The sequence below is a fragment of the Aspergillus brunneoviolaceus genome, assembly GCF_003184695.1.
Source record: "Aspergillus brunneoviolaceus CBS 621.78 unplaced genomic scaffold BO95scaffold_23, whole genome shotgun sequence".
Taxonomy (NCBI): domain Eukaryota; kingdom Fungi; phylum Ascomycota; class Eurotiomycetes; order Eurotiales; family Aspergillaceae; genus Aspergillus; species Aspergillus brunneoviolaceus.
In genome coordinates, this window is record NW_020290753.1 from 269,687 (window position 1) to 288,460 (window position 18,774).

Consider the following 18,774-nt stretch of genomic DNA (forward strand, 5'->3'; position numbering starts at 1 on the left):
GATGACACGGCGTCGATTCCACACTCAGGAGTGATCGCTCCCATCCATATCGCCTGGCAGATATAAATATCGAACCATGCACAGCTGAGGACGCACTTGTGCATATTTTCTGCTCCCATCTCGTTTTTCCTTTTACAAATATATATGTACCTCACTATTGCAACAAACTCAAGCCCAATGGCCCCTCAAGTTTGGTTAATCACTGGAGCATCCTCCGGCTTTGGGGCCCTCCTCGCTGAAGCGGCGCTGAAGGCCGGTCATCGAGTTATCGCCACGGCTCGCAATCCGACCAAAGCGGCCAAGGACTACCCCCAGATCACAGCTTTGGGTGGAACATGGCTTCCCCTGGACGTGACTAGCAAGCAGACGACTTTGCAAGTGGCACAAGCGATCCAAGACCATGGCGGTAGAATTGATGTTGTGATCAATAATGCCGGGTACGGTCTCGTGGGTAGCATTGAGGATATTAGGTACGAGGGCACAAATTGCAATCCGATGGCATGTGTATGGGGCTAAGAGATTACAGCGAAGATGAGCTCGACGTTCAATTCCAGACCAATGTCTACGGTGTGGTCAGGGTCACCAAAGCCGTGCTCCCCTTGATGAGGGCGCAACGCCAGGGCACCATCGTCAACATTAGTAGCATTGCGGGTTTTGCCGCCGGGCCATCCTCTGCGGCATATGCCATGACCAAGTTCGCTGTCGAAGGTACGTAAGTGGCCAGCTCGGTCTTGCTGCCAAAAGTCGGGATGTCCTGCTAACCTCCTTTCAAACTTAGCCCTGTCTGAAGCCCTGTCTACCGAGCTCGACCCATTCAATATCCGTATCCTACTAGTGGAGCCGGGCGCTTTCCGGACCAACTTCATCGGATCACACAGGACCCCCGCTGCTGGGCTAAATGAGGGCTACAAGGACACACCTCTGGCAGCTGCCATGGGTAAATGGGAGACTTTTGCGGGAAAGCAGAGCGGAGATCCATCAAAGGCGGTCCAGCGGATCCTTGATGTGATTCAACTACAGGGCCAGGGGCAGGGTAAGGAGCATCTCCTTCGCCTGCCGCTGGGGACTGATTGCTTCCCGCGCATGGTGGAGAAGTTGGAGAGTGTGAAGCAAAACCTGGAGGAGATGAAGGAAATCGCTTTGAGTACTGATGTCGATGATGAATGAAGAGGCGGAATGTTTTCTGATCGGCCACGGAGTGTGTATTGTACACGGCAGAATGAAAATGCTTTTGCGATAATTGGAAGTATCCTGGATTTAGGATTATCGAGTGGGTTGCGAACCCGGGAAAAGATAATATTGTTTCTAAGTATGCTTGGATGCAACAAGAGTGCTAAGGTTTGAGCTTCCACAAACTCTAAGGTGCATGTCTTTGCTATACGCGCCCGACACTCTTCGCGGGTGCTACGCCAAGTTTATTCATGCTACCAGCATAAACAGGAGCAACTTGGCGTTCTAACCGTAGCTATTTATACGTTTGGTTCTCAGAACAAACTTTCCTACCCTATAGTAATCTCATTTTTCTACACAATCCAAATGTCAACTATACCTGTCCCTAAAATCCCTCCCATTCGTAGTCAATACCGCCATAAACTTTAGCTTCTAAGATAACAGGAAATCTAGTGATAGCCCGCTGATTCCATCGGCTAGAGTAATATTTGCGAGACTCATAAGATGGATCATTTATCGAACTGCTCTGTATTTGTGTCTGTAGACAGGCCCCTCCTGGATCCCTACTGACGACTGTATTCGATTGATCTACACACTGTCTGTCTTTTCTTGGTACGGCGTGTCAACTTTGTTTCGATGCCGACATAATTCAGCCACTGAAAACTCCTGTCTCCAAGACTGAATAAGCAGTGGTAACGAGAGCCAGCCAACTCTCCATCAAGCTCAGCTTTAGCTAAGGCCTACGACCGCCTGGTTTCAACATTTCGTACAAAGCAAGCGCTTGCTTGAATTAGAGCCCAAATAGCTAGAAGCTATAGCAAGCTCCACTACGTTGACCGATTTTGGATGAACTTGGATTAACATTAATTACCTTAAATTCATATATCGCAGTATAACGTACTTGAGAAGCATGACACAATCGAAAGCCGTGATATTGATAGAAAGAATGACGGAATAAGCTTCGTGACAAGGGAAATCTTGTGAGTTGGGAGAACGAAAGAAGTCTTCCTCGACTCCCTTCAATATAAACCCCTCGTTTACCTAATCCGCGGCCAATACTCCAAGGCATCCTCGCCTCGCTCCCGTCCATCGTCTTGGTCACAATGCTGGAAGTGTGTCGTCAAGAAACCAGAAGAAGATAATCAGTTACATATGACATATGCACCCAGCCCTTCCTAAACAGGAGTCTCATACGCGGGTGGAGCATGCCGCTCCCACTCCTCAAACTCCGACAGGGTCACCTCGTACCCGAGATGCCGCTTCAACAGCTCATGCGTCACATACCGCTCCGGGGTGTTGCCCTGCGCGTCGACGAACGCGACGTGCGGGTTGACCTCACTGATGCGCTGGAGCTCGTTGGCGTGGCGGTGGTGATGCGGACACCCATCGGCCCCGATCAGGAAGATCGTCACGTGGACCCAAGACAGGCTGAGCAGCTCCAGCTCGAACTCATCCATGTCGGTCGCCTCCCCGTCCAGCAGGAGCAGGAGCCGGAGGATCGGCATCTGGGGCCCGGCCTGCCATCCGTATACCGCGTGGTAGGTCGCGAACGCCGCGTGCCGCTGGAAATGGAGGTCCTTGACCTGCTGCCAGCCCGCCATGACGCGCGTGCCGCCCCCCACGGTGATCTGGCTCCACACCGAAGCGAAGTTCCGGTGGTTGATGTAGCCCATGTAGGCGGCTTTGTTGGCGAAGGTCACCAGCTGGTAGCCCTCGCGGTTCTGGTCATGGGTGGCGAGCGCGTCCGTGAAGCGGCGGATCACTGCTTTGGCGACATCTGGGTGGAGGGCAGATTAGGATAGGGAAAAACTTTTATATCATTACATGGATTGAGGAGGGGGGGGGGCACATACCTTTGTTCTTGGGCTGCATTGTCCGCTCATAGCGGGTGACCATATATTGCTCGTAGGACGGCCGCACGGGGTCAAAGTCCATGGAACCCGACACGTCCAGGAGGATCATTGTATTGTCCGTCGGCAACTCAGGCGCATCGATAGCCCGCAATGGAGATGGCATCACCTGGCGCGAGTAGCCAACGGCTGAGGGGGTTTGCGTCTGACAGATATCGTCCAGCGCCTCGTAGACGGGCGGCAGGTCTACAGCAGTGGCCATGCGCGTTCGCGCCATCTCGAGCGCGGATATCACGTCCGGTTTGAGCCATTGTCTCGGTTCAGACCCATTAGTGGACTCATCCCGATGATTCAGGACCCAGTACAGCCGCTCCTCAGCCGTATTTTCGTACCCGCGCCAGGTGGGTGTAATTCCACGCCATCCCTCGGCCGCTTCGATCCGAAACTTGAGTGGGTTGGAGTTCTGCTTTGCCCACGCAACCGGGATTGGCTCGAAGTAGCCGGCGCGCAGGAGGTGGAGATACTGCATCGGGCGGTGCACACGGAGGGCCGCAATGCGCTGCGTCAACCCTAGGTGTTCCTGGTATTCGGTGACAATGCGGCGGGATTCGGGGTCGGGCCATCGCCCCGCCTCCTCCGCCAATATTGTGTGGCGCAGCTCGCGATATTCTTCTCTCCGCTTCGCTTTCCTGGTAGATTCCCGCTCCTCAGACGACCGGAGGGACAATGACCTGCGCATCTGGGTCAAAATCGACGGTTTGAGCGAGTCGGATCGATGGTGCGCCGTGTCCGAGCCATCGCCGTCGTTGGCGGCCACCGGCTCATCCTCCACCTCCCAGATGTTCTCTGTCGGCTCGTACTGATTTGCAATCCTCTGCGCAGTAGCATTGAGGCTGGAGTTCAGACGAATGGTTTCCACCAGCCACCGGGCGTGGTATCGGGCTACCGGCTTCTGGCGTACGCGACCTACGGGGCCATACGGAGTGATAATTCGGGCGTAAGGGTTGTTGTTCCATATCTGCTGGGAGTAATAGCAGTCGTGGTAGTATTTCTCACCTGTTCCCCCTCTGGCATGTCAGTTGTTCGCCCGTCTCGACAACGACCACCCAGAAAAAGAGAACGTAGTGGGTTGGAGCCTCACCGGGATACATCACGGCTTCGGACCACATCTTCAGCACCGCCACGCGGTTCTGCTTGCGGGTCTTGTATTGGTGGATGTCGCAGGCGCACGTCAGCATGTGCTTTGCCTCATGCTCCGGTTCAATCTCGTCGTTGAAGATCTGATGGTCCCACTGAATCTGCTGCAGTCGGTTTTGCATCTCTTGCTATAGATGCAGAGAGACTTCTGAGTTAGGTGCGAACAACACAAAAAGAGGGCCAAGGGAACGAGGCTCTGCACACACCTCATCGCGCGCGCGGAGCTTCGCCGCCTCAATAACCAAATTGGTGTGCACGGCTCTGGCTTCGTTGCCTCCCATTGCGACGGCCGCTTGATAGGAAGGAAGAGGATCTGCATGATCGGGCTGGGCACTCTGATCCTGGCTCACGGAATTTGAGGTGTCGACCGGTGCGGCACCGTTGGCGTGTGTGAGAGAACCATCGTAGAATTGGGTGACGGCCTCTTCGAGGGTGTTTGCTCCCTATCAATGATAAATAACGTGAATCGGAAAAAGGCAAGCGATTGAGTAGGGGAAAAGCTTACCTGTAAGTACAACAAAGCTTGTCCTTCGTTGGCCTGCGGGACGATCGTGAGGAACTTGGCGATATCTTCCCGCGTGGGAGTCATGGTGGGGCAAACAAGTGACAACGTGTCGGGAGTCGGCGAAGGAGCACGAGGCAGCGGCTACCCATTGAATTTAAACTCCGCCGGTGGACTGCTTTCAGTGATGACAAGGCAAGCTAGTGCGATGGGTGTTCAACCCGAATTACCCGACTATTGAAAAGCTTAGCTCAGGCACTGTGCTGTGGCTTAGGTGACTAGGCCGTTCGTTAGCATGCGGAGTGGAGCACACCCCATCAAGTCAGCCGATGGAAGTGCGAGTAATCAGTACCTAGTCTATCACGTGTCGGGTGTCTATATTAGTAGTGAGTCACCGGACTTTTCCCTGTGATAGTATGGAAGTGATTCTATGATAAGAATAGATTGGATAACTGGCCTGATAAGTTCACCCAGCCACGCCCGGGATGATTGCGACAATTAGGGCACAGCAACCGAACGATTTTCCATCCCAGGAATTCCCCACAAAATCTGCCCCACACCCACCCACTTGTGGATCCTTCGGCAACGATCATGGATATGTGTACACACTCGTAAAACTGGCAGATCTGAAATGAGTAATCAGGTCTCCACTGACAATCGTACACGACCTGACTGAGTATAGTAGTGGAATTGCAGGCAATTATTCTCAGCCTCTCCTTGGCCCCACCACTGCTCACTGCTGGGTCGATAAAATCTGGATCAGTTGTTCTGTTTCTCAAAATACTAGGTCTCAACATCCTATAAAAGTTATTACTTGAGTGGTTGTTCCCTAAATTTCCACAGACTTTACTATACCAAAAATCAGAGATGCCGATTTATAACAAGAAGCAGCAGGAGCTCGTGGACTCTGCAGTCTATGTCTGGAGATTTTATGATAGCTGGTTCAAACCAGAGGTGGAATCCGTTTTTTATTAATACGCGTTAGTGAAGACTGCCGATTAGGGTTAACCGTTTCGATATATCGGCTAATCTGTGGACCTGTACTTGATCTGCCAGATTGCCACGTTCCTGGAACAACATGATGTCCCGTGCTATCTGATCAATGATGGAATGTGGCGGGTATACGGATGTAAGAACCGCATCCTCTCCGTTGATCTAGTTATTGAAGCCCGGGCCACCAAAAAGGCGGTCCAGGCCTTGCGCAAGGCCGGGTTCGACGACAAGCCCCAGAGTACCGACCATTTCAAGTCCCAGAAAGATAGTAAAGGCAATCACGGATCTCCATGCAAATACCTCTATGACCTGCGGTTGCGGGATCCGCTTGAAGGGTGGTGGTTGCCCGCCCATGTCTTCCATCTCCGGCCGGCCCCCGGGGAAGAGCGCCATGTGGACCTGAACCTGTTCTACCATGAGTACTATTTCCCGCTCCTGAAGTCTCCGAAGCTGGGACGGCCTCCCTTGAATGACGATACTTATCTGGTCACAACCGACCCGCGTCTTGCAGAGCACTGCCCCGATCTAAACTCCTATGAGATCAAGGTGTTGCGTCCGGCGCGGCTGGTGGAGGCTCTGGTTCGCCTCTGCTACCGAGATTTGTACTTGATAACTCAACGTCGCATGTGGTCAAGAGACTGGCTTAAAGGTGCCACGTGGGTGCACGATCTCACCAACATCTTCTACTCGGCTGCTGCGGCCGATCATACGGATGGGCCCAGTGGTGAGAAAGATCACAACCTCCCCTGGGGCTTTCAGAAGTGTTTTCGGAACCCGATTTTGACTGAAACGCCTGCGCTCACCCTGCGAGATCTGGATCCCGCCTGGATCCGCCTGGCAGAGTTTCAGCCGCTATTCCAGGAGTGTTGGAAAGCGATGGTTCTGTCGCGGAGCGTGCCAAAGAAGCCTTCACCCAGCTGGCCAGTGATCGACCACTGCCCCGTTCTGAGTATTCACAGCGACTGTGCAGCGTACCCGGCGATGAATGAGTCTGCCTGGCGCTTCAAGGAGGCCGACATCTTCCCGGATGGCACCGGTCCGTTCCCCGAGGTTCAGTTCGAGGCCTGGAACAAACTCCGCGGCAACTTTCCGGGGGTGTCGACGGAATCGATCTTTGATTCCGACGACAACCGCTGCAATGGTCTCGAAAAATGGATTAGTGCGAATTACGACTCGCGGTACAGATGGCGCGGTGACCCGTGGTCACGACACTACCGGTCACCGTGATAGTCGTCTATTTCTGGGATTTACCCCGGCTAGCTAGATGTTAGTTTCCTTTACAAAGTAAGCAAGCAGGGCAGTCAATTCCATTCAGCTTGCTTGATATGGTTAATTTACTTCATGAATCAAATGTTTCCAACATTACTGCAGAAGTCAAATTTCCAGAAAATTTATCCTCCCACCAGAAACAAAACAAAAAAAAGGGGGAGGGGCAAGACCCGAAAAGGCGAGGGGCGACAAGGGCTCAGAGCGATGGGAATACCAGTAGGACGTAGTGGTGAAGGATCCAACAACACCCAACCCCATCCTTGAACAGACGTTTGAGGACTTCGAGTTTAGAAAGGCCCTGGCCTCTTTCTTCCGGATTCTGCTCTTCTTCCTCTTCTATCTGGTTGCACCCTTGGCTTTCGTGCTCCGTCTCCGTCGAGGCAGTCTGACCACCCACTGCTATGTCCACTGCAGACCCCCGCATGAGTCGTTCCACCACGGTAATGATCTCTTCAGTTGACAACGAATAGTCGTTGGCGTATGGCGGATGGCTGATATCGAGATGATCGATTCTCTCCGACTTACTCGGGGGGCCTGGCACTGGCACGTCAGGTTGATCTAACGACAGAATCACGATATGATGTGGTCGGTTGCAAATCTTATAAGATAGTGGTAAAACGTCTCCCGAGCTAGAACGTTCACCGGGGAACTTATGCAAGCCTCTAATTATTGATAGTGCATGACCATAGCGATCTACTGCCAAGCAAATCACGTTCTGCGAGGATGGACTCCTTAGCAATCCTCCATGTGTTGAGAGCCATGAAGGCTGGGGTTGAGAGGAAGCAGAGGACTAACTGGAAGTTTGATATGATTGTCCGCCCACTGCAAGTCCTCCTTCGGGTACATAGCCAGATCCCGGGCGACCGGAAGCAGTGCCTCATTGAGCCCGTCTCGGTATCGCGCGTTTGAGGAAGAAGCTTCACTTCGCCTTCAGCAACTCTCGACTCAGCAATGCTCGGACACAGCGTCCGCACGAGCGCAGATGGTAATCACTACTAACATGCCGCCGTGTTTATATATGTTGATGTTTGGTTCGACAAGATCTGGGCGGAGTCTGCCCCTGACGGCTCGGTCCGGGCCTTGACCGGCAATACCCTCTCTCTCTCCGCGGCCAAATAGAGACTCACTGGCGGGTTACGATTGCTGACTATCATGAAGATATATCGTCCAAAGCCCTGCAATCGCGATGTTGAGATATCAAACACCTGGCATACGATAATTTTGAACACTCGCAGGACTGGTGTTGCGTGGTTGGAGCGATACCGGAGGTTTATCAAGCTGCCACGGATGGGGCACGGCACGTGCACTACGGACCCAACTGCCCCGCTCCAGTTAAACTGACAGCTGCAAGGGAGTAATGATGAGCCATGCATGCTGCATTATTGTAGTTCGGCCTTCAAAGATCTGAAACCACGGATGGTATTACAGTATAGCTATAGTCTGGTGTGGCAGTGAAAGGGGTCTTGCTTCGTCAGATTCCCCTGTGACGTCTTCATTTACTGGCGCCCTATAATTGAAAAGGATCTGGGGAAGGAAAGTCAGTGGCGGTGTTCAGAAACAGAATCAAGCGTTTGATCAACGTGGGGCAATTGAGTAAGTGAACACTTGGATAGAGAACACGGGCACCTGATAGGCACTACCAGACTAGACTCAACTCAATTAGTGAAGACCCAGTGCGATAATAGGTGCCAAAATGAGCTTCTGGTCAGGCCAACCCTGAAAGGAACTGGCATTAAAACAAAGACCGAAGAGATAATCGTGACAATAACATTGAGTTGAAACGTTTGGCACCGCCTAGGGCATCTTCGGAGATGGGAGACAAAGAGAAGATCTTGCCGCGCAACGCGGAGGTGGGAGATTCTCTGCTATTTTGAGCCAGGCGCCGGTGACTATTTTCCGCTAATGCCCAACTTCCACACGGGCGCTCTTCTTTCCCCTGCCACCTATAGAGTACTATCATTGGGGAAATAGGTGTGAATGGCTGACAAAGGTTGTGTAATCGCATATTTCCACGCTTTCAGTGGTGCGCTCACCTCACGCATAGCACGTAATCTCTGGTTTGTGGCTGTGCAATCGGCCATCGGCGATGTCATCATAACAGGATGACCAGCCCATTCTCAGCATAATTCTACCCTCTCACCTTTCTCTTCAGCCACTGGGCTCGCTCGTGGGGAGACTCGTGGACTGGGTCTGGCTCCGGTTCCGCTCTATGTGTGTAGAGAGTTTGGAAAAGTTCTGGTAGCTTATCTCACGCTTTGCTCTGTAGTGCAGCAGATTGCTATGTGTAGAAGCGCGGAGCGGTGCAGCATAGGGACTACAAAACACATCAACTTGGCTACTAGTGGTCGTCTTCCCATACTTTTACAGCTGGGCTTCGTATGCAATTTGGAAAGTGCTTCCTATTACACTCCAACATGACTTGAGGCTAGTCGTGATAATGAGAATGTCCTGGATGCACCAGTTTGGCAAGGTGTCGCTTGGGGCCACTGGATTGGTCTCCCTCTTTCATTTGGCTTAAGGACTTGCTCCGCCTTACCCTCATTTTCTCCAAGCTACGACTTATCTCGTACTCTGCCAGAAGATCATTTTGTCGGTTTTTCACAGAGCACAGCTTTTCTGAAAAGGCGGTGCCGAGAACGTGCACCCGTTCTGAAGAGCATTTCGTTTTGTCTGTGTCGTGGACTCCTGCCTCTACTTTCCCCGCCTGTGCCTTCTTTTCCTTCACCAACGTCCAGTCACCCATCTTTCACTCTTTCTGATACTCCCCACTCATTTTTACTCTGTTCATCTTCTCTCTCTATTCATCTTCTTTCCAACAAATCTACTCCGCCATAAGCAGCTCTCTGCCTGAGCCTACGCTCTGCCTGCTATACTTGATTACGCCAAAGTTCGATGGTTGGTTTCTCAACACCTTACGGTCGATCAGAATGTAATTCACTAGCTGGTCCTTCGCTTGACGTTCAGATCCATTGTTCTAACCATTTCGATCCTAACAGTGAGTCCCCCGGCAGTAACCATGGTAAAAGGTCGCCGTCGCTGGCGACGACCTTGGGCTTTCTTCCGGTCGATTGTTCAATCCTTTCCCCATTGGGGTCCTCGAGCATCCGCAAACAAGCCTTCTGATCCACCTTCCTCCACACATGCTCCTACAAGCCATGGGCCGGGGATAGCTCTCCCTTCGACGGTGATTGAAAACATGGGTGAAGCAATTGTGGCTGCTGCGGGAGTGGATTCATCGGTCGCGAGCGGGACACCAAGCACGGTCACCGTACACTACACCTGTGCTGAGAACAACACCGTTCCTGCCTGTCGGATCGATCATACATCAAGTCAGTCAACACAAAAAGCCATGAGCGAGATTCAAGGTCCGCTCAGCTTGGGGAATGCACATCTTGAGAGCAGCGAGAGGAGTGAGAAAGAAATTATCATCCCACTACCACTCCCCTTGGAGCCAATTCCAGCCCAAGGCGGTCCTGAAGCCCCTGAAGTGTCCAGTGGTGATGATGATGATGATGATGATGATGATGACGATGACGACTTCTTCACTCCGACAGCAACAGTGGTAACGGCCGATCCCAACATCACGATCGAGGTTCTGGCCGCGCTGGATAGCCAGGCAAGAGCGAGTATTATGAAGAAGAGTATCCAAGAGCAAGCGAAGCTGATACTAGAGCCCTGCAACCTCGTGTTACTACCCCTCGGATCCACACTGAACAACTACAAGATCTCTGTTCTTGGAATTGTGCGGGATGTTGACTGGTACTTTGCGGCAACGGCTCGTACGTACACCACGGACTTTTATGTAGTGGACATTGAAGAGTTCGACGTGGTTATTGGCCAACCGACGATCAAACAATATGGACTTCTCAGAAAGCACACCGAGATTCCACGACGTGTTCTTCGGCGCCTTTGAGGGGTTAATATACTTAGAAAGACGGAGAGGCGGCGGAGGGTGCACAGAAAGAAGGGCACGCATGCAGCGCATATATCATATGTCCTATCCGCGTTGAGGTGCGGGCAGTGACACGTCTCATGCACTACGTCCATTTCCTCGCCCTGTCCTACTTCCATTGATGCAACTCACTTCTCTCCTCCCGAGGAGATTTTTTTTTCAGTTTTTATTCGTGCATTTTACTGTGGTTGGTGTTTGGAACCTTGGGGTTCAAAGAGAATAAAACATAGATGGCAAACGGTGGGGTGGGCATAATGCTGATTTAGAATTGTTTTGAGACCCACAACCAGCAACTTCCACCCTTTGCTTTTCCTGCTGTTTGTTATCCCAACTTTGAAGTTGTTCCTGCTGTTTCCGACCGGCCCAGGATCGTTGCATGCTTAGCATGTATCCGGTGCTTTGTTTGCTTGCTTATTCTTATTTATCTAAAGTACAAGTTATGACTAGTCACTATGACTCTAGGATATTCTTTCTATAAGATAGTGACGCTGTCTGCAAATGTGTCTAACAGTGGTAGGGTGGTTTGATGCTACCATTTGCTTCAGCCTCGTGTAGCCTTTTTCCCTCCACCATGCAGCACTACGCACCTGCGGCTCTTGGAAAATCAATGATGGCGGTGAATGTTTGTGATTGCCCTGGGCAATGGGGTTCCCCAGGTCGGACAGCAAATATAACAGGCAGTTTGTCCTGCCATCGAGCTGTCTTGGTGAAGCAATTCTTGCCTAGGAACCCTCGCACTACCACGACAAATTGTCTATCTTGCAACCGTCGCTGAAACCTTTCAGACTGGTCACAGAGACTTTTTCTCCGCTATCTCGAATGCAATCAAGCATTGTAGAAGTCCGGTGCGCAGCACCGGATGGCGTGCAACTACTGCTCCAAGCGGCCATATCAACCGAGCTGGCGGTGAACATCCTGACCCCGCATGGACTTTCCCGCCTGCCTCCGGCATTTCCAATTCAGCAGCGCTCCGACGAGATCGCTGTGCAATCACCTACCGGCAGGCCATTCGCGGTCCGCGACTCGATCCGCTTGCACTTCTGGCTCCATCGCACCGCAGCCAGCAACGAGAGAGACTTTTACATTCCCGTCGATGAAGCTGCAGGGATTGTAGACCGGGAATATCCCACCAAGGTGCATATCATCATCGGAAGCGACTGTGATCTGAGTTTACAGGCGTGGGACACGCGGAACCCATTGATGTGGCCGATAGCATTGGCTCCTCAGACCCAAGGTACGGCGATGCACCCGCATTCCTCCCACGGACACCGTTGACCCTCTATATCCCAGCCGCAAAAACCACACAGGAGAAGATCCAGGAAGCGATCAAGAAGAATGCAGAGGAGGAGGAGAGGCAAAAGCGAGAAAGTCAGAAGAAGTCTACTGGGCCGAAGCCAGCGGCTGCGAAGCCAGCGGCATCTGCGTAGAGTTGATGCGGACAGAGGTGGGGGGAAAGAAAGGAGCCAACCCTCACAAGGTGCAGCACAGTGACAGCATTAGTTCCATTACTCCTCTGGGTAGTCCGTGGGAGGAGCGTCACAATTGTCCTGCCTTGATTATCTCCCTGTCTTTGGTTTCGTTTTGCTTTTTGCTATTCGTGTTCCCCTTCTCTTTTCATTCTCGTCCTGTTTGTGTGATCTTCTCAGTACTGTACGTCTTTTGAGACATTTTGACCAATTTACTCTCAGCTTCTGCACTAAAGGACCATGGAGTTAAGTCTCAGTTTTGCCCTTGCTTGGACCGCAACGCACTGGAGTTCATCGGGTTACCCATACGGGTTACAATATTTCCAACTGCAATTTACCGTAGGTGGCAAACGGCCCATGCGCAGCCTGTCAAATGACAATGTTGCATCTGACAAGTGCACGCCGTGTTCACTCGTGTAAGCCAAACCCACCACTCACTACCCGCCCGCACTTGCTAGCGCGAGGCTGAGTGCATGGGCCGAAGGTAGTACTGGGATGACTAGATGAATTCAGCTACAAGTCCACAGATTGCAAGCAGACTTCTGGGCGACAAAAGCGACACACGGGAGTAGCCTACCTGTGGCTGTCAGCTAGATGGCGCATTGGCCCCAAAATAGCTGGTGTACATTCGGCGACTATTCCTACACATAGATAGTACCCAGTAGGTTCGAGGATGTGGCCACACATCACACCACCCAGCCAATAAGCAGGAACATGCAAGTTGTCCTCCAAAGAGAAAAGTTCATCAGACAGCGAACCTCGATGCCCCTCATTCTCATCCTGTGTGTCCACCACATACCCGTCAGGCTGATTTCTACAGCCCCCTCCCCGCCCACCTACTCCGGAAATCTTCAAAAAAAAAGCCTTGTAGTTATCCATTGAGGCTCAAACTGAACTGACATGCCTAGGATCATTTCTCGTAAGTGGTTTTGGTTTTCCCCTATCTTGGATTGTGACACCATATCTCAAATTTTGGAGCGCTTGCTAGGCAGAGAACAATCGTGGCTTATACTGCTAATGCGCGTCACCAGGGCTATGGAACCGATGCAGCCGCACGAGGGATGGACAAGATGACTCTGTATGTGTCGAAACACCCTAGTCCTTTCTCCTACTAGAAGGAATACATTTGAACGAACATTGAGTGAGCTGACGGCGCGGAGGGATATTAGGCACATCGCATAGCAAGTGATCCATCGCAGCCATCATCCTGTTATAACTGCAACATGAACCTCTTAGTCCCGCTTGCTGCTCTATGTCGCGGTCGACGTCCTCGCAACCGGGACACAAGGCCGTCCACGGAGCGGCGCTCCTCGGCGCAATGGGAGAAGTCCCAAGCCGCACGACGCGAGACGTTACCGCCGGAGTATTCGAGTGTCAGGACCGATTCATTGCCGGCGTATCAACATACACCGCGGCGGCAGAAGCAAAAGCAACAGCAAACCCCGATAGAAGAACCATCAGTACCACGACATCTACAGAATCCAGAAGCTGAACATCGCACGAAGCCATTGAACTACGCCCTCATATCCGACGACCGAATCCAACACTCGGAAACCGAACAGCACGCACTTGCGCGGTACGACTATGTCTACGCCATCATCGTCCAGTCCCCCGACGGGACAACCCGCCTCCGTCGCCAGATGGTACTCCCCTTCAACGTGGACGTGGACATCATGTGCGACGAGACGTGTCGCCGGCTCGGCGCTCCGATCCAGCCCTACTACGGAGCCGCACTCACGGCGATTCCGGGCTATCCGGACCTCAAACCGGTAGGAACGGCGGAAGTGGAGTGGTCGTTTTGCGGCCAGCGCCAGACGCATCGCACGACGTTCCATGTGGTCCGCGATCTCGATGCGGATTTTGTGTTGGGGAGGCCTACGATCCGCCACCTGGAGCTGGAGAGGATGGATTCGGCAGTGGCGAAGAGATTGCGAGCCTCAGAAGTGCGGTGATCAGGGATTTCGTTGTGTGGTCTGTTTTGCTGGATAGAATGGGTGGTTCGGCTTCTTGTTCGTTTCAAATGTTGTTTTTTTCCGTTGTGGTATATGTTAGGCTGGCCGGGTTTGAGAGGAGATATAGTGAGGTCTAACTTAGCAATCCGCAGGCTAGTGAGAGGAGAGGGTTGTGGATATGGATGGATATTTTTGTTTCTGTGTGCGCTCTCTCGCGTGATAGCGCGAGAGTTCCAGCCTTCGCTACATTTGCTTCTGCGAGGAGGATACAGGGGACTGAATGTGCCATCACTTGGCAGGCTGACAGTGTGGGCGAATCTGGAAATCATGATAGAAGGAGCGGGGGTGGTAGGGCTGGGCATTGATAAGACGACAATGTATCGAGTCCTCCTCCCGTTTAATCAGAATGAATGAGTCTTGTGAACCCTTCTAACGAGTCGCTGTTGGCTCCTATTCAGGCCGTCCAACAATTCCATAGGCCATAGAGCAGAGTAGACACTCCCCCAAAAACAGTACCAACTGATCTGGCCTCGAACTCGGCCTTTGCATCACCAGAGCCTCATCGTAGTCATCGCAGTCTAGGCAGCTAGCCCTAGGCAGAGATCCGTCTGCAATGATGTCGAAAAGCCAATCACATGAGGAATAAAGTGCCTGCTCCGCCTCGTGCTGCCTGTATTTAACCAAGAGCTCTCCTTTAGAGAGCTGCCCAGTGAAGCCGGCACCTTTCAACATCGCTAATATTTCTGCATAGATACTCTGAGAGCAGACAAAATATCTGAAGCAAACACAACCATTCAGCTACATAGAAGAGGCGAAAGCAAAAGAAAAAAATGACTCGCCCGCCCCTCCCAACCCACCAAACCACCACCCCGGGATACGACAAACTCGCCACCCTGATGGCCCTGGACCCGGGATCCAGCATCTTCCGGCGGTTTGCCAAGCTCAACGCCAAGAACCTTCTGTACCTCCAGGCGGAGCTGGTATACCTGCAGACGGAGCTGGACGAATGTGTCCAGAGAGACCACCGGTCCAGCTCGGACGAGAAGCGCGCCTACGCGTTCTCCGTGTGGCGGCTGCAGGAGTCGCTAGATCAATCCGAGGAGGAATATCCGTCGCAGTGGCGGAAGGTCCTGGAGGCGCGGGCGCTGTTGAGGGAATATAGTATGATCCTGGTTCACTTGCCGTTTCCCGTCTGTCTTTGTTCAAGATCGAAGGAGGGGGGAGCTGCTACTGGGGCTTTTGTTTAGCCCAAGACTCCTTGCTACTATAGCAATTGACAAAAGCTGAGTATGGAGCAGATGAAGCCCTCCTCCAACAAGCGCAACTCCTCCGCTTCAGTGCCCCGGACCCTAGCGACCTTGAGGTCTTCAAGGATTGGCTCCTGCGCGAAGAAGCCAGTCACTACCAGAAATTCCGTCCCATGTACCAGTGGCATGAGAACGAGCCGGACCTGATCGCCCTGTGCAGTCGCCACGAGGGCGCCGATGCGTTCACGCGCTGGGTGTATCGATCCGTCATTCCCTGGTTCCATCGGCGCTGGGGGGTGAACGATCTAGTAAGTGACCCCTACCCCCAACTGGTACACCATTTCCCCTTATCGGAGAAATCACCGACCTGGCCACAAGAACAATGACACATCCCATGTTTCAACTGTACCCCAAGCAAAACCTTAATGAATCCCAAAACAGAATCGAAGAAACCACGCCACCGACGTCTGGTACTACAACAACCGCACCATCAAGAGCCGCACCTACGTGGCCAGCCTGCTGATTGCGGGGTTTCTGCCGGCCTCGTCCATGATTGTGCTGCACTTCCTGCGGGATACGGTTGCGCGGCTGGTGACGATCTTCGTCTACAATATGGTGTTTGTCCTCGTTATGGGGCTGATGGTGAAGGCGAGAAAGGTGGATATCTTTGCGACGGCGACGGCGTAAGTTGCCTTCCTCATACCTCGGGATTCTATCATTGCTTGGAGGCTTGGGAGCCTTTAGGGTTTGGCCTTTGGCAATTATTTCTCTTTTCTATTTTGTGGGTGGGTGGGAGAGTGATTTGCTGACCTTTTGTTCTGTGATAGATTTGCGGCGGTGCAGGTGGCCATGATTACGAATGGGAACGGGAGTGGAAATTAAATGCGACCATGTAGGAGTGTGTTCGGAAGAAACTATGGCTCGATTGGTGGTTTTGTTTCAAGCTTGACTTTGTTGTTATAGGTATACTCGACTAGTGAATTCATGGTTTGGGAAAATTCTGATGCCAAATTGCTAGAGCCGTGCGCCAGACTGTCACATATTAAATAGTACCACAGCGAAATGAGCGCGGCCACTGCCACAAGACGGGCACGGCCCCTAGACGGAGCGCTGGACTTCACTAGCCACATTCCACCCGCCACACTCACCTCGTGGCATTGGTTGCCCATGTGACGACATTGTTAATCATTTTGATGTAGCGTCACCATTATATTATCGCCATGTGGAAGCCGCAACCTCTTTTGCATTAGATACGATTTTCTCCTCCCCAGAGAACAGGGTAGAGGCTGCTCAGCCTGCTCATTTGTGTTCATAATTAGTCCACCCTTCTCTAATATTGACGCCAATCAAGACTGCCATGCGATCATTTAAGCCTGCCTGTCATCAATGCACATATAGTCCTTGTCGTTCGACAGAATCAAGGGGTTATGGGTGCCCCACTCTCGTACCCACCTTGAGACCCACCTGCGATGCACTGCGTTCACTCTTTGCCCCACGTTTATGTATGTGTAGAACATGCATGGCGGTTCCGGGTTTCTTCCCCATAATGCGGATTCGCCTACCTTCACGTTGACAGGTTTTACTCCTCATACTGTTAGAATAATCGATTCAACGAACAACCACCATCAATCAATACCACCATCAATCAATATACTCACAAAATGGACTGCCCTGCTGTCTAAAGCCCACGTGCAGCCAGGGCCTCGACCAGCCTAACAAAGAATCGCTGAACATGTGCTACTCCTAAAACTGAGTGATGCTCGCCCGGAACCTCATAGTACTCGCTCTCCTCCCTTGCAAACTCCTCCCAACCCGCCAGCCGCCGCAACCACTCCTCTTTACCCACATTCAAGAAGTCCAAGGGCTCGCAGTGGAAAACATCCATATGCGCCACCGTCCCGCCCGGCTGATACTCCCTGCCAATCTCCTGTAGGCTAAACGCCACGTCAATCCACCTCGCAAGACTCCTGTCATCCAGCCCTAACTCAACCATCCGCGTTTTGATCGACATGAGGAAGCACGATTTCTACAGCCTCCTCCCTCGTTGCACCTCTGACCTCATCCAGACACTGATGCAGCGCCTCGCGCGACAAAATCCCAAGGAAGAAGGCAATGTTCACCAGATATTCCGGCCACTGCACCTGGCGCAGGCGCGGACTCACATACGGCGGCCGGTTGAGACTCGCCAGGAAACGTGCCCGCCCTCTACAGCCGTACGTTGACAGTTGGCTCCGCCGGCAAATCTCTCCACGCCACCGGCTGGAAAATCGGGTATCTAGTGGGACCGCCACCCCTGACTAATGCAGTAGCCGCCATCCACACTAAGATCTGTTACAGCACGGCGTCCCCGCTCCAGGAGGCCGTCGCCATCGCCTACACCTGGGCAGCAGAAATGGGATTCTGGGAGGAAAGCCGTGATCAGATGCAGCGGAAGATCCGGTGTTTCTGCGAAGTCTGGGATGAGCTGAGGATTCCGGTTGCGTCTACCCCCTCATCCAGTCTCCCAGTTCGACTTTAGATTCTAAGGCTGACTCTGGCAATCTGGGTGAGTAGTATACACGCCCCGAAGGCGGATACTTTGTCCTCGCGGACTTGTCGTCGGTGCAGATTCCGGACACTGACTCTTTCCCGCCGTGGATTGCCACTCGACGGCGCGACTTTCACCTGTGCTGGTTTCTGATCCGGGAGTTTGGGGTTGCCGCGATTCCACCGTCGGTGTTTTATAGTGAGGGGAATGCGCATCTTGGGGAGAATTATCTCCGGTTCGCGGTTTGTAAGGAGGATGGGCTGCTTGAGTTGGCGAAGGAACGGCTCTGTGGACTCAAAAAATACATCCGTGCCCGAGTAGAAGTCTCAGTGAAGTCATTTCGTGATGTCCCCGAAGGTGTGGATTAAGTCCTTGTCTGAACTCTATTCTTGGAATAAGCCTATGGGGTAGAAGACAGAGAGAGTGAAAGGGCGAAAAAGGGAGACATGGATGGCCTCGATAACGAGCTAGTGAAGGCGTGGTCGACAGGGCCGAGGACTAATGCTTTATGCAGATCATTAGTCGGGAATTCTAGGGCTCAGCTTTATGTGCATAATTCTGTTGAGAAAAGACGGCGGTGGAGTAACAATGGCAGAATCAATCTGCCGCGCCTTCCAGACCTCGGAAGGCCAAGGCGGTCAACCACGCT

At 52.4% G+C, this 18,774-nt stretch overlaps 11 protein-coding genes across 11 annotated transcripts; 8 read left to right on the top strand and 3 right to left on the bottom strand.

The window, feature by feature from the left end:
* Positions 1–177: 177 nt before the first annotated feature.
* On the top strand, positions 178–1,167 carry BO95DRAFT_359878 (putative short chain oxidoreductase/dehydrogenase; the record flags this gene model as incomplete). The annotated part of the gene is made up of 3 exons (XM_025582462.1): positions 178–470; positions 527–708; positions 779–1,167. 3 exons carry the CDS (start codon positions 178–180, stop codon positions 1,165–1,167), a joined length of 864 nt encoding a protein of 287 aa, XP_025443622.1.
* An 889-nt stretch (positions 1,168–2,056) lies between these two features.
* On the bottom strand, positions 2,057–4,828 carry BO95DRAFT_513387 (uncharacterized protein). The gene is made up of 5 exons (XM_025591607.1): positions 4,723–4,828; positions 4,424–4,660; positions 4,162–4,345; positions 3,024–4,076; positions 2,057–2,947 (listed from the first exon to the last, which is right to left on the bottom strand). The coding sequence occupies exons 1-5, from the start codon at positions 4,804–4,806 to the stop codon at positions 2,346–2,348; spliced, it is 2,160 nt and encodes a 719-aa protein (XP_025443623.1). The 5' UTR covers positions 4,807–4,828; the 3' UTR covers positions 2,057–2,345.
* A 758-nt stretch (positions 4,829–5,586) lies between these two features.
* Positions 5,587–6,939, top strand: BO95DRAFT_462434 (uncharacterized protein; the record flags this gene model as incomplete). Its single annotated transcript, XM_025588913.1, has 2 exons — positions 5,587–5,682; positions 5,776–6,939. 2 exons carry the CDS (start codon positions 5,587–5,589, stop codon positions 6,937–6,939), a joined length of 1,260 nt encoding a protein of 419 aa, XP_025443624.1.
* A 90-nt stretch (positions 6,940–7,029) lies between these two features.
* BO95DRAFT_90793 (uncharacterized protein) lies at positions 7,030–7,980 on the bottom strand. Its single transcript, XM_025592324.1, has 2 exons — positions 7,777–7,980; positions 7,030–7,696 (listed from the first exon to the last, which is right to left on the bottom strand). Exons 1-2 carry the CDS (start codon positions 7,825–7,827, stop codon positions 7,178–7,180), a joined length of 570 nt encoding a protein of 189 aa, XP_025443625.1. The 5' UTR covers positions 7,828–7,980; the 3' UTR covers positions 7,030–7,177.
* A 1,538-nt stretch (positions 7,981–9,518) lies between these two features.
* Positions 9,519–11,351, top strand: BO95DRAFT_441546 (retropepsin-like aspartic protease). Its single transcript, XM_025586198.1, has 2 exons — positions 9,519–9,910; positions 9,978–11,351. Exon 2 carries the CDS (start codon positions 9,998–10,000, stop codon positions 10,892–10,894), a length of 897 nt encoding a protein of 298 aa, XP_025443626.1. The 5' UTR covers positions 9,519–9,910; positions 9,978–9,997; the 3' UTR covers positions 10,895–11,351.
* Positions 11,352–11,681: 330 nt separating this feature from the next.
* On the top strand, positions 11,682–12,607 carry BO95DRAFT_441548 (uncharacterized protein). The gene is made up of 2 exons (XM_025586199.1): positions 11,682–12,167; positions 12,224–12,607. The coding sequence occupies exons 1-2, from the start codon at positions 11,753–11,755 to the stop codon at positions 12,358–12,360; spliced, it is 552 nt and encodes a 183-aa protein (XP_025443627.1). The 5' UTR covers positions 11,682–11,752; the 3' UTR covers positions 12,361–12,607.
* A 780-nt stretch (positions 12,608–13,387) lies between these two features.
* On the top strand, positions 13,388–14,788 carry BO95DRAFT_441549 (uncharacterized protein). The gene is made up of 2 exons (XM_025586200.1): positions 13,388–13,477; positions 13,569–14,788. The coding sequence occupies exon 2, from the start codon at positions 13,623–13,625 to the stop codon at positions 14,349–14,351; it is 729 nt and encodes a 242-aa protein (XP_025443628.1). The 5' UTR covers positions 13,388–13,477; positions 13,569–13,622; the 3' UTR covers positions 14,352–14,788.
* On the top strand, positions 14,326–15,004 carry BO95DRAFT_91013 (uncharacterized protein). Its single transcript, XM_025592325.1, has 3 exons — positions 14,326–14,421; positions 14,504–14,728; positions 14,810–15,004. Exons 1-3 carry the CDS (start codon positions 14,390–14,392, stop codon positions 14,844–14,846), a joined length of 294 nt encoding a protein of 97 aa, XP_025443629.1. The 5' UTR covers positions 14,326–14,389; the 3' UTR covers positions 14,847–15,004.
* Positions 15,005–15,107: 103 nt separating this feature from the next.
* BO95DRAFT_441550 (uncharacterized protein) lies at positions 15,108–16,019 on the top strand. Its single transcript, XM_025586201.1, has 2 exons — positions 15,108–15,512; positions 15,650–16,019. Exons 1-2 carry the CDS (start codon positions 15,182–15,184, stop codon positions 15,982–15,984), a joined length of 666 nt encoding a protein of 221 aa, XP_025443630.1. The 5' UTR covers positions 15,108–15,181; the 3' UTR covers positions 15,985–16,019.
* Positions 16,020–17,276: 1,257 nt separating this feature from the next.
* Positions 17,277–17,609, bottom strand: BO95DRAFT_462439 (uncharacterized protein; the record flags this gene model as incomplete). The annotated part of the gene is made up of 1 exon (XM_025588914.1): positions 17,277–17,609. One exon carries the CDS (start codon positions 17,607–17,609, stop codon positions 17,277–17,279), a length of 333 nt encoding a protein of 110 aa, XP_025443631.1.
* Positions 17,610–17,795: 186 nt separating this feature from the next.
* BO95DRAFT_319604 (putative aminotransferase) lies at positions 17,796–18,436 on the top strand (the record flags this gene model as incomplete). The annotated part of the gene is made up of 2 exons (XM_025581776.1): positions 17,796–18,074; positions 18,152–18,436. Coding segments are annotated over 2 exons (564 nt in total), but the record flags the coding sequence as incomplete, so codon positions are not given.
* Positions 18,437–18,774: the final 338 nt, after the last annotated feature.

Bases quoted from the DNA above. Each gene is read 5' to 3' on its own strand.
- BO95DRAFT_91013 (XM_025592325.1), top strand. From the start codon at position 14,390: ATGGGTGGTTCGGCTTCTTGTTCGTTTCAAAT. The intron at 14,422-14,503 runs GTTGTTTTTTTC...AGCAATCCGCAG, and splicing joins GCTTCTTGTTCGTTTCAAAT to GCTAGTGAGAGGAGAGGGTT. The intron at 14,729-14,809 runs GTATCGAGTCCT...GCTCCTATTCAG, and splicing joins GGCATTGATAAGACGACAAT to GCCGTCCAACAATTCCATAG.
- BO95DRAFT_90793 (XM_025592324.1), bottom strand. From the start codon at position 7,827: ATGTACCCGAAGGAGGACTTGCAGTGGGCGGACAATCATATCAAACTT. The intron at 7,697-7,776 runs GTTAGTCCTCTG...CCATCCTCGCAG, and splicing joins ACAATCATATCAAACTTCCA to AACGTGATTTGCTTGGCAGT.
- BO95DRAFT_441546 (XM_025586198.1), top strand. From the start codon at position 9,998: ATGGTAAAAGGTCGCCGTCGCTGGCGACGACCTTGGGCTTTCTTCCGG.
- BO95DRAFT_441550 (XM_025586201.1), top strand. From the start codon at position 15,182: ATGACTCGCCCGCCCCTCCCAACCCACCAAACCACCACCCCGGGATAC. The intron at 15,513-15,649 runs GTATGATCCTGG...AGTATGGAGCAG, and splicing joins GGCGCTGTTGAGGGAATATA to ATGAAGCCCTCCTCCAACAA.
- BO95DRAFT_513387 (XM_025591607.1), bottom strand. From the start codon at position 4,806: ATGACTCCCACGCGGGAAGATATCGCCAAGTTCCTCACGATCGTCCCG. The intron at 4,346-4,423 runs GTGTGTGCAGAG...CTGCATCTATAG, and splicing joins AGCTCCGCGCGCGCGATGAG to CAAGAGATGCAAAACCGACT. The intron at 4,077-4,161 runs GTGAGGCTCCAA...GAGGGGGAACAG, and splicing joins CGAAGCCGTGATGTATCCCG to GTGAGAAATACTACCACGAC.
- BO95DRAFT_441548 (XM_025586199.1), top strand. From the start codon at position 11,753: ATGCAATCAAGCATTGTAGAAGTCCGGTGCGCAGCACCGGATGGCGTG. The intron at 12,168-12,223 runs GTACGGCGATGC...TCTATATCCCAG, and splicing joins ATTGGCTCCTCAGACCCAAG to CCGCAAAAACCACACAGGAG.
- BO95DRAFT_441549 (XM_025586200.1), top strand. From the start codon at position 13,623: ATGAACCTCTTAGTCCCGCTTGCTGCTCTATGTCGCGGTCGACGTCCT.